At 43.3% G+C, this 12,928-nt stretch overlaps 1 protein-coding gene across 2 annotated transcripts in view; it reads left to right on the top strand.

Annotated features, from left to right (window-relative positions):
• The window catches only part of Cwc27 (CWC27 spliceosome associated protein homolog), a 168,318-nt gene extending 161,852 nt beyond the window's left edge, over positions 1-6,466 (top strand). For both annotated transcript variants that reach the window (XM_026788996.1, XM_005366588.3), the window contains one exon: positions 5,916-6,466. In XM_026788996.1, the coding sequence (XP_026644797.1) occupies positions 5,916-6,078 (163 nt within the window). In that variant the 3' untranslated portion in view covers positions 6,079-6,466. The remainder of the gene's footprint in view (positions 1-5,915) is intronic.
• Positions 6,467-12,928: the final 6,462 nt, after the last annotated feature.

The raw sequence follows: 12,928 nt of genomic DNA, 5'->3' as shown, positions 1-12,928 counted from the left end.
ACCTGGGTGGGGTTCCCAGCACCTACATAATTGCTCATAACTAGCCATAACTCCACGTCCAGGAGATCTGGTACCCTCTTCTGACTTCCATGGGCACCAGGCACACACATGGTACATGTGTACAGATATACAGCAAAACACTCATACACAAAAATAAAATAAAGTTTCTTTTCCCCAAAACCCCACTGTTCTATCTGAAGGAACAAAGCAAAGGTAAATGGAATGAAGCCAGCCAGTGCAAAAGTACAAAGTTTCTTAATCTTTGGCTCTATGCTCTTGACATTTAAAAATAACTGGTGAGAAGCTTTTTAATGACTGGTTCTGGAACCCTCATCCTAGGATAGTTAAATCGGTACCTTTGAAGATAGAAGCCTGGCAGGGGTGGTTTTTTTAAAAAATGCCCAGCTGATTTTCACATCTGATGTGAGGGTTCTCAAACTACTTAGAAAAATGAAAATGTTGCTTTAAAAAAAAAAAAACCCTCTCCCCTTTAGGAGGGTTAATATCTCCACATTAGGAGCTGTGGGAGATGCAGAAGAGCAGAAGGCATCTCCCACTGACGTCTGCCAGGGAGTAAACCCCGCCGTACCTAATGGTGCCGTGTAAGAGCAACCGTGAGTGTGTGCTGAGTTGTGAAAAGTCATAGAAAGCTGACTTGAGACTCTCTGCAGCCCCGTAGGTGTTTCAGGAAGCTTATCATTAAAATAAAGACAGCCTCTGCCCACAAAAGGTCAAGTGGTTGCCTGACAAACCCAGTGCCAAGCTTGGCCAGTACTAGGGGTCTGAAGATTTCATTCTCATTAAAAAAAAAATCACCAAGCTCAGCATTGGACATACAAGGTGAGCCAGGCACCCACTGTCTCATACCTGAGTCTCCTCCCAGTTTAGTCAACAGTTTTAAAATACTGAGAGATGCTGAGCAGCTGTGTAAGGCTGGTGAGCTAGGAAGCAACACGTTGGAATGCCGCATGCTTCTGCTGGAACTATTTTAGTCTAATCCGATAGTGAGTCGTTCCTGACATAGGTACATGATAAGAAAAATGAATGAGAAATGCTCTTCAGAATCTAGAAAAATCTGGAGAAGAATGGTTCAATAATTAGAACAATAAAGTAGAATAGCAAAATAATTGTTTCTTGAACAGGGCATGGTGACACATAGCTGTAATCCTAGCACTCAGAAAGGTATCAGGCCAGCCTGGGCACATAGCAAATCCATCTCAGCAAACAAAATAAACATATTTCTTTCAGGAGGGAAATGTTCTTAAGTTAGGGTGACTTGGAAATAAGTAGGAATGGCTGTGAAATCTTTTAACAAGAACTGTTTACATTCTCTCTGGATAAATCATTTCGGTTCGTTTTCATCAGAAATGAGTTGCTGATGTCGGGACTCTGCACTGAGCTAAGAATCAGATCTTCTGGCTTTTGCACGGATGTCACCACCATCCCATAATTTGTCTTCCCGGTTGTGTGAGAACTTTAATACTGAATGTCAGGTCGACGGGAAAGCACTTGTTTACTTTTGCTTATGCTTTTGCAATCCTGCATCACAGTGACATCCCTTGTGTGGCGTGACTCTGCAGGTAGGAAGTTTCCGTCTTGTACACCTGTGCCGAGGAGTTTATTAGTCAGAACTAAATTTCTGTCTTTGCCTTCAAGTAAACAAGTTCTGAAAATCTCACATGTAAATGATTAGTATGTAATTAATTCCGCACAAATTCGTTGCTCTGATTGGTCCAGTTTTATAACCAGTCACCAAGTGGATAAGACTTAGTTACTGGGATGTACAAGGTTAAACTGCCAGCGCCTCCTGGATGGCTGAAAGGAATTCTCAGTCTGCATGTGTGCCCTCACAAGAGACCCGAGGGTAGGCAAGCTTTAATCCATGCAGTGTGTGATTTATGGAGCCCCGGAGGTCAGGAGTTTATTATACCCCAAATCATAATAACTGCTTTGTTTCCCTTTAAAAATGTAGTGACCAAAGCATGTTGAAAGATAAATGGGTGAGCCATTCCTTGCTATTAAAGGCCCAGCATTGCTGCGGAGTAGCAGCCCTCTTAAGTGTGGTGGTGTTAAATCTGAAGTAGTCTGTAAACTGAGAGCCCCTCCTTGCCTCTGGGTCTGAGATTGCTGTTAATCAAAATTTTGGGCCTATGTAGCAGTAGCGTATGAAACAAACAGATTAAGCAGACAGCTCCTTTAATTCCTGGCTTTCTGTGTTTTTCAGATGTGTGAGAGAGGTCTCTTCCTGTAGACTTAGTTCTGTGGCTCACATGCTTAGATTTCATTTATTATACCAGAGCCAACGAAGTCCAATAGTTGCAAGGTTGTCTCCTGCATCGAAAGGAGGAAGGTACCTTTTTATTATGCTATTAATTGACAAAGACTGATAAAGTCATTTTGAAACATGAATAATTTCTATCCGGAATAGGTGTTATAGAAAAATCTGTATTGGAGGCAGAATATAAATCTTTTTTTTTTTACATGTTGAATCAAATTTTATTATTTAAAAAACCTCTTAACAATATAAAACACATAGGGGTATCTCACAAAAGGCCCTTAGCCAAGTGCAGTTGTTCACCAGGGCACATATTCACCAGGGCAGGCGGAATATGAGTGTCTAAAGCAGAAGGAAAATTTGGAAATGACAAGATTTCCCACAAGTCTGGATGACTGGGCTCATGTGAAAAGATATATTTTAGATGGGAAAGATGTTCCAGGGAAACAGTAAGGGCAATGTGAACATACTGAGTGCCTACTAGCACAGCTGACAGTTCATTGAATTTTCTAAATTTTAAAGCATTACTTATTTTTAATATAGTATTTATTAATTATTTGACAATTCCATACAATATTTTTTATTATAACCACCTAGTATCTTCTTCCTAAATTCCCTTAACAGAAATTGGGGTTCAACCTGAAGATCTGAAAAGCAAAACAGCCTGCCAGTGGCTCTTACCTTGACCTAAAAGTCTGAAATGACAATCTTGCCTCCTGGAATCTCAAAATGAGGCTGTCCCTGAGAGCTGTATAACCCCATTTTATATTCCTCTTAATCTCTAGGCTGGGATTAAAGGCATATACCACTGGGATTAAAAGCATGCACCACCCAATTTCTAGTGTGGCTACTGGGATTGAAGGTGCATGCCATTGTGGTTAAATAGAACAATGAATTTGTGGAAGGATTAATAACCCAACTAGATTAGTGGGATAAGTGAAGCATCAATATAGAAGTATTAAACAAAATTATTTTGAAAAACATGTGATTCCGGCTTAGGTATTAGCTTTGGTGTAAGAGTTTGGAGGCTGTTAGGAGCTCACAGCACAGGGCCTGAGCTCCTGTGGTGTGTAAGGGCCTTTAGCAGGACAGCCTTGTTGCTAATGCACTTTGTGGGGTGCACACTGGACTGCAAGACTCGGGGGAGAGGCCTCTTGTCACACAGTGCATTGCTTTATTCACTGTCTCCAGTGTCCACTGCTGTGACCAAACACTGTGAAGCAAGTTGGGGAGGGAAGGGTTTTTATGTGGCTTACACTTCCACATCACTGTTAATCATCAATGGAAGTTAGGGCAGGAACTTGGAGGCAGGAGCGGATTCAGAGGCCATGGAGGGAGATGCTTACTGACTTGCTCCCCATGGCTTGCTCAGCCTGCTTCTTATCAAACCCAGGACCACCAGCCAGGAATGACACCACCCCATCAACCACCAACCAAGAGAATGCCCTACAGCCAGGTCTTGTGGAGGCAGCTTCTCAATTGGGATTCTTTCCTCTCAGATAACTCTTGCCTGCATCAAGTTGACATAAAACTGTCCCGCACACCAAGTGAAGCAAACTGCAGGTGTTCTGTAGAGTCCAGGAGGAGAGGAATTGCTTAGGGCTCAGCATCAGCCTCAATAGTAGAGACTCTTGCTGTGTGGCTGGCTTTCAGAAGCTCTTTACTGGGCTAGTCTGTCATGGATTGGCCAATTTTCAGAAGCAGGAAGTTGTTGCTGGTGATTGGCTTTCAGAACAACTTGAGCTGTCACTGATTATTTAGACCTAGGTAAGTCAGCATTAATTGGTTTAATCCAGTTATGTTTCCAGATCTATTTACTGGTCCTTTGTTTCCATGGTTACTGGGGGAAAAAATGACCTTTTTCAAGGAATTGGGCACTCTCAAAATCTAACACCCAAATAAATGCCACTGGAAATTTAAAACACAAGAAAACTAAGCTCTGTAGGGAAATCCACACATGTATGCAATGGTTGTAGGATGCTTTTTCTAATTGACAGAGTTTACTGTTAGACATCAAACAGGCTCTCCCATATATCGTGGCTCATACCTGTGTTGAGATCAGTTATTAAAGTTAGAACAAACTGCATTGTTAATGGTAGCACATAGTGATTCGAATGTGGTTTACCTCATGCAAGTACAGTGTAAGTCGTTGTGGGTCACTGATACTCACTGCATCACCATGCCCTTCTGAAGTAGAACAGAAGGAAGTAGTAGTGGTCCATTTGCTACTGAGTCACCAGCATGGAAGTTGTGTAGTAGTTTCCTCCCAAAGTCTCCTTAGGAATCCTCAAAATCCGAACACATTCATAGGAGTTTGCCACACAGACAGATGTCACTCATCATCTTTGCTGCTTCAGAGAAAGGAGCGGGGGTTTCTCACTGGAGTTCCTGACTGTGCCGCCTGCCCTTGTACAGACCATGTGTGGGCCCGTCTCAGAGTTGCAAGGGATGTATGCCAGGTTTTATTCCTGTCTGCTGTGATGAAGGAAATACGTGTGTAAGATGCACTGATACTAACTGAATTTTTAATTAAATAGCTAGTAGAAAATTCTTATCACTTTTGTTATTCACATAAAAACTGAATTTTTCTCGTTCCTAGTTCATCCAGTTGCTGAAGTCTTTTGACTCCCCTTGTTACTGCTGACACCTCCCAGTGGGGGCACAGCTGATCACTGGCGTAGTTCCCTGCTGCTAAGGATAGCTAGCTTATGACCACTTAGGAATCAAGCACATGCTGATACCTTAAGACCAGTAAGCATTCGCTAAAGTAGGAAGGCAGGATAGTGAAACTTGCCGTAATCAACAGTAAGAGGAGAAAATTAGTTCACGGAGTTATGCCAGAAGTTCCGGTGCCTTTTGGATACAAAAGCTCAGCTCGTCCCAGAAAAGTCAGCCACATCACATCTGAACATCACTGTTGTATTTTAAACATTTGTCTCATAGAAGCACACTTTTTGTTCTGTTTGTCGCTGCTTATTTGTTTTTTGTTAATTTGCTAGTGCTGCTGGGGAATCGAACTCAGGACCTTGTGTATACGGGGCAAGTGCTCTACCACTAAGCTACACACCAGCCCTGACACATCAGTTAAAGGTGGCTGGGGGGCTGGGTTTTGTTTTGTTTTTAGCATAACCCTTGCTTTTGACCCTTTGGCCCCCTCAGAACACAAACATCAGATAGGTCTGGTTATTGGCTGGCATCTGGCTCCACAGCTGGCTCCCTGTGGTTGAGTGTACTCTTCAAAGAAAGAGGACAGAGATCCAAATATGGTTTTAGGAGACTCCCAGCTAGAAATCAAAGCCTCTCACCCGGGAGGATTCCGCAATGAGCATGAGAGTAAAACTCCCAGCAATGCAACGTAGTGGGACAGGCAGGCATGTTCTCCAGAGTTTTGTTTGGTTTCTGTTATGCAGATCTGGGGACCCAAGCCCAAGGCTTTGCACATGCTAGCCACTCTGCCACCGAACAGAATTCCTCCCCAGCGCTTGACTTGTGTAGAACCGCTTTCCTGTGGACCCGGCTCCTGTAAGGAGCGGCCCCTCCTGGTGCTCCTGGCTGCTCCTTCTCTGTGCGAGAGTGGGGAACCACTTTCCTTTGGGTTCTCAGCCTGAGCTCACCCAGCCTTTCTCCTCCTCCTCCTCAGGATGTCACATGTGCTCCAGTTTGAAGACAAAACCAGGAAGGTGAAAGACGCAAGCATGCAGGATTCGGACACATTTGAAATCTACGATCCCCGGAATCCAGTGAACAAAAGGAGAAGGGAGGAGAGCAAGAAGCTGTTGAGAGAGAAGAAAGAAAGGAGGTGAGAGGAGAGTGGCGAGGCCAGAGCTGCTGATGGCCTGCAGTGCATGACGGTCTGTGACAGCCATCGTCCCACCACGCACACGGGTGTGGAAAGTACTTCTGAACCTGGTCTCCAGTTCAGAAAACACATACTTTGTTTTGTAAATTTGAGATGATGTGAGCAAATGCTTTTGGTTACTGATAAATTTTTTTTCTTATTTGACCTTTTCTATTGCTGAATCTGAAATAAAATCAATTTATTTCCAGTTTAAATGTTAACCGTTTACAGATTGTATAAACCTGTTTTTGCTCCTTTACCCTGAAATGTGTGAAAGCTTGTGAGTGCTCACAGAAAGAATGAGAGGAACTTCCCTGACCCTTTGATATAAAATAAAAATTATAAAATAAAGACATTAACATTGATGAGTCTTTTTTTATATAAACATATAAAAATACCCAGACCAGTAGGAACCCACAGGCAAATCAGTATTGTCTCAGTTCAGGCTATTGCCTGGGTATTATGAATGCATTCAGGACACTATATGCTGCTGCTGTGCTCACCAACACTACATCCTGTTGCCAGCCACCTGCCGCTCTCTGCCCCCATCCATCCGCACAGCAGCACCGGGAGCAGGTAGGTGCACAGGGACCCGCACCACCCGCAGAACACATCAGGAATTTAGCTCTTGATGCAGTCATTCACACTGAGTATTCCTGTTGCCTATTTTTAGTTCTAAAACCTGCTTGCTAAAATTGTACAGCAGGCTAACTTCAATCACCTAATAAAACTGCACCAGCCACATCTTTTCAGAAGAAGTAATGAAATTGGTTTCCTCTTCCTAGAGCACCGGTTCTTCAACTGTGAGCCCAGGTGCAGCACTGGCAGCAGACATAAGGAAGGAGAAACCCTAGTCCCTGCCTCGCTGCCTGCCAGTCACCACCAGCACCCCTCCCCTAGACGATCAGTGTCTAGGGAACTTAAAACTGTCATATCCCATGGCCAGAAAGCTAGACTCCTAGGTCTGTACCCTGAAGAAGTTTTCAGACACTGTTCAAGATGAGGAGGTGCTAACGTATATTGAAGCCTCATAAAGCGGAGTATAAGCATGTTGTAACATAGCCTTACTGTGCAGTACTTTTTAACGATGAAGACCACTGAACTCTGGGGATGGATCTGAAGGAGCAGTGTTTGCCTAGCATGTGCCAGGCCCTGAACTAGATCCTCGGGGTGACTGTATCTTAAAAGGAACAAACAAAAACAGCTATATAAAAATCTAAAGCAGATAGCAATCATTTGTATGCTGGATGTGCACATATGTAAAACCAGTGGTTACCTCTGAGGATGAGAAAGGAGTGTCTGGGGGTCACTGGGGTTTCAGCTAGAGAGTAGGTGCACGGGTCTCGTCCTGGCACGTTCTGGTGTACATGGGACTCTTAGCGTTCACAAAATGAGGAAGGAAAGTATCTCAGAGGAAAGAAAGGTGTGAGAGAAGAACTCTAGAGAATGTCAGTCAACTCAGGATTTTGGATGATCGAGGCAGGATTTGGTTGTCCAGATATCGCTGCAGTTCTTTTTCATTGGCATATATTCCTTGTACATAGTAATAGGTTTCATAGAAATTTTCATATGAATATGTCATGTACCGTGACCGTACCCACCCTCTCCCTCCTATTCTCCCTCCTTCATCCAGCTAGCAGCCTCATTTCTACTTCGTATCCTATGTGCTTATACGGTCTTACGTGTTCATACAAAACTCTAGGACCCACAAATGAGAGAAAACATAGGACTTGTCTTCCTAGCTCTGTCTCAGTTTACTTAATACACTCTGCTCCACCATCCATTTTCCTGCACAGGGCATAAATTCAAACTTTATAGCTGGATAAACCTCATCCTGCATCCATACACTTTCTCTTTATTCCTTCATCCACTCCCAGCTCGGCTGAGCCCATGCCCTGGCGGCTCTATCTTTGCAGACACTGTGAAGTAGATTATGCCTGAGTCCCTGTGTATTGAAATGCCTTCTCTGCCGTTCCTCCTCTACTGTGACCGCTTTTACAGACTCAGTATTTGCCCACAGAGCACACTATATTTCTTCCTCTAGTGACCAGAGAATACTTGCAGTTTTTTAAAAAGACAGTTCATTGTTTTATTTTTGAAATTATAATTTAATTATATCATTTAATTTCCCTTTCCTCCCTCCAAACCCCCACATATTCCCCTCCTTGCTCTACTGTAAATTCATGCCACCTTTTTTCAGTAATTGTTATTACATTCATACATGTGTGTGTAAATATATTTCTAAACATAACCCGGTCAGTCTGTATAATGTAATCTGTGTGTATGTTTTCAGAGCTGACCATTTGGTATTAGATAACCGATTGTGCTCTTCCTTGGGGTAAACAATGTCTTTCCCTCTCAGCATTTCTTAGTGCGTTATGCATGGTTATGTATGGTTATGTATGGACTCACCACCACGGCCCACATTAGCATGTCTCTTGTCGCTGTCCTTGTTCAGCTCCTGTTTAGGCAGCCACATTGGTGAGACTTTATGGGTGTAGCTTCTGACGTCATGAGGTGGACACAACCTCATAGCAAACTCCCCGATCTCCTGGCTCTTAGAATCTTTCTGCCCCTGCTTCTGTAAAGTTCCCTGAGCTTTAGGCGTGGGAGTTATTTTGTATCCATTGGGATTGGGCTCCACAACTTTATTGGGGGATCCACAACTTTATTGGGGATCCACATTTTTTTGGTTGCATTTTTTTCTGTAATGATCTCTGTCACTTACAAAGAGTTCTCCCATGAGGTGAAGACTACACTATATATACCGGTATAAGGTCAAATATTTAGAAAGTAGTGAGGGATTATGCTGGCTTAGTAAAGTGCTGGTTATAGGTTTTCCTCCAGGATCCATGACTTCACTAGCCCTGGATAGCTGGCTGGGTTTCTAGTACTGTGCCTGGTTTGCCTCTTGTTGAATGGGTATTGAGTTCAATGAGAAGGCTGTTGGTTACCACAGAGGGACGTGTGCGAGCCACTACAGCACTCGGGTTCACAGTATCATGCTGGTTGGTGTGGTACATTGGTCTCAGAGCTGGGGAGAGCTGTTGGCTGCTCCCCTCCTCTGGAAGCTTGCGTAGCGCCTTCGGAGACCATTGAATGACGAAGTTAATATCTTAGTTTAGCTAAATATTCATCTTATTTTAACTACAAGAATCAGAAGATTCTGAAATGTAGTAGTCATTAGAATGTTGTGGGAATCCGCCATTACAAAATCGAATAAATTTAACTAAGTAAGTAATTTTCAAAAGAATAGAAAACTAAATTGTGTATACTTGTAGTCACGGAAAAATGTTTAGGCCAAATAAATGAACTGGGGGGGGGGACTAAAAGAAATGTGAAAACATTAAAAATAGCCTTTAAATTCACTTAAGTTTTATATTTGGGTTTATTTTTTGTTTATGTGTTTTGGTCAGGGGTACTGAGACAAAGCAGCCTGTCAGAGTTCTTGTTCTTTGTCTGGGATACAATGCTAGAAAGAGAAAAACATTGATATTTTAGTTCTCCTGATGGCAAGCCCTGCCTTCCACTTCAGATGAAGCTGGTGGCAGGTAGGAGCTTGACTTTTCCTTTCTCCAAGAATAACTGAAGTTAGTGCAGATCCATCTGGGATTTTTAATGTTATAAAAATGCATATCATCCCATGCCCTCGGCTCTGTCTCCCCTGAGGCCACATGGTTAGTAATGCATCTAAAAATGGGGCTATCATAAAATGGGTCATTAAAACGTGTGAGGGGCTGAGTGGCTCGCTGCTGTTTTTAGAAGCCAGTCAGCGACCTATGGTGGGCACCTTTATCAAACCCTCACTGCCAGGTTCCTGATAAGGTCAGATGTGTGAGGTACATGGACCTGTCATGTTGTGTCAATGTGGCCTGGGTGGGAAAGGTTAGAGAGAGGTAGAATATGCCCTAAGCAGGCTGGTTTATCTTAGTGATACCGGAGCCAGAGAGGGGAGGTGTGAAGTGAGTCCACTGAGGGTCTTATCGGTGTGAACAATTTGTATATGCGGTGTCGATGTGGAGAAGTTAGGAGGGCGTACATTCTTCACTGCCATTCACAAACAAGAGGAGGTCTGCCCACACCATAGCTGTGACAGCCAGCACCCTAGCTGTGACAGCCAGCACCCTAGCTGTGACAGCCAGCACCCTAGCTGTGACAGCCAGCATCCCAGCAGTTGGTCCAGGGGCCCCATCTCTGCTGCATTTTCATCTTTGCCTCTTTTAACTTTTAATGGAGAGATGTGATACAGGAACCACATTGTGGAGAAATCCTTGCTCGATGACACTTGAACTCTAAGGCATCAGATGTTGGAGGAGGCTGCTTGTTGGTTCCCGGCCGCTTAGACCCGAAAACACATCAATCAGACCTTACTAGGATGGCGTTAGCAGTACTGGGTCTGTAGAAAGAATGTTCGTTAACATGGCCATCACCACCACCTCCTGACACACACCCCACCTCACCCACACCCCACCTCACCAAACCCACAGACCTTTTGCCATTCACTTCTGGCTACTGCCTTTGAATGCTGACTCTCTATTGTGACCCCTTTCCTAGAGCCACAGGCTTCAGGCTTTTTGATTTTGTATAATTACCATTTTGTGATGGATTTGTATTTTTAGATTCTCTGTTGATGAAGTTTTTTAAAGTCCCACTTTGGGGTTTTTTCTCCTTCCCCCCCCCCCCCCCCAGTTAATCTTAATGCTAAGCCCAAAAAAGAAGCAAACCGTCTGAGGAAAAGGAGGCCTAGGAAACAGTGAGGCTCTTTGGTTTACCTACTTTAAATGATAATGTACAAATTCATGATTTAGCTTAAAAGAGCAAAATTGGGTTAGAAGATGGGGATTTTCACCTGAAGAAGAAATACATGGATTCTAAAGGAAATGCAGGCCAGAGTCTGATCTCTCTCTCCCACATCTGCTGGAAATTATTCCCTGAAGATTACATCATGGTATTAATTCATGTTACTTGATCAGCTAAATTATCTTTGGAGGCTTTCTTCACAGCACCAGTTAAGAAAACAAAAGATTTTTTTGTCTTATAGAAAATTATTGTTTTCTTGTCCTCATGATGCCAAATGTGATCATTGTGGCTAAACTGCTGGCACTTTTCTAAATAATCGGGCTAATTTTGAAATTAGGAAACATTCAAGTGGCTTTTGCATCTATTTTCTGTGCCTAATGTAGGTAAAGATTGTATCGGGATACTCAGATACCTTAATAAAGATACACTGGAATTGAAGGGTTCCACATAGAGAAAATAGATTATGCCACCTAAAATACATGCTTGTAGTTAGTTCTCAACCCTTACAGCGAACTTACAGTCTGTGGGCTTCCTTCTCTTTTCCATGTGATATATATAAAATGTTATTGAATTTTCAATTGGGGGGAATAATTTTATTGGAGTGAGAGGCATGAACCGTTTTTCCTGTATTCCAGAATCTCATTATGTTACTGTTTTATGGGTGCAAGTGAATAAACTAATTAAGAATTAGTGATATTTCCCAACCAGCCAAAGAATTCAGCAAGTGATTCTTGAGCTTACAAAAGGGATACATGATCTACAAAGTTTAAGTCCATCACATGGGAAGTGTCATGTGTGTCAGACCTGACGCATCCAAAGTCACCTATCGCTGTAACTCCTGGCCTTGCCTTGGCCAGTCCTGCTTCAGGCCAGTTTTCCCACCTGTGTTGGCAATGCCAGCTTGCTCAGGCCACATAACCTAAGTTCCTGTCTTTACCTCACACACTCAAGTCGTGATAGTCTGTTGTCTCCCTTCAAAATAGACCCAGAATGAGAGTACTTCCCACTGCCACCGCTCAAGGGAACGACCCCATCAGACTTCACATGCGCTGCTGAAAGAGGGCCGTCTCCAGTCCCCTTGCTGCCACCCACCTCCCGGCAGCTTATTGGCACGGCAAGCAGTGAATATTTTTAAAGTACGTCACAGTGTTGTGTTCTGTTTGCACCCTATGTAATTCAGAGTGGAATGTCAAGCCCTTACAGCGGTGTATGGGGCTCCGTGTAATTGCCACTCTGCTCCCCATCCTCCCTGCTTCTCCCACCCTCCCCACTTGCTCTCCCTCCCCGGTTGCTCATCAAGTAAGTTGCCTGCATTCCTTCTCAGAGTCTTTGGAGCTGCTCCTGCTACCTAAGTCAGTGTTTCCCATGACATCCTGACATGCATCCCTTGGCTCCTTCAGGTCTTTGTTCAAAGGATGCCTCAGAGTATTCCACAGTAATAATTCTACTTTAGGAGTGCAACCCTCCCATTCCACACATTCACCTCGTGTGTAGTCGGCGATAGATACTATTAACTTAAGCACTTTGCCCAGTTAACTTATTTAATTTTTACCCACAGTCTTGAGAGGTCGGAACTTGCTATCCATTTACAAATGAGGGGATGGAGTGTTTATGGATGCTGGAGAGACGGCAGAACCATCAAGAGCTCTTGCTGCTCTTGCTGAGGACCCGGGTTCAGCTCTCAGACCCCACATGTTGACTCATAACTGTCTATAACTCTAGTCTTAGCAGATCCAACACCCTCTTCTGGCCTCCAGTGGTACTGGGCATGCATATAGCATAAATGCATACATGCACACAAAACTTCCATACACACAAAAATAAAAACTTTTTTTAAAGTTTTTTTCTTTTTTTATTCATTCCATTAAAACAAGTATTTTTGTCAACTTCTTTTACTACTATCTCAGTGTTCAGAACCTTACAGAGTGGCTAGTCTAATAAATATATATTAAATGGATGGATAAACCACTGCATCCCAGAAAAAACCCTGAGGGCCAATATGAGTTTACTACATT

The sequence above is a fragment of the Microtus ochrogaster genome, unplaced genomic scaffold, assembly GCF_000317375.1.
Source record: "Microtus ochrogaster isolate Prairie Vole_2 unplaced genomic scaffold, MicOch1.0 UNK11, whole genome shotgun sequence".
Lineage (NCBI taxonomy): Eukaryota > Metazoa > Chordata > Mammalia > Rodentia > Cricetidae > Microtus > Microtus ochrogaster.
This window is presented reverse-complemented; position numbering and strand designations above follow the sequence as displayed.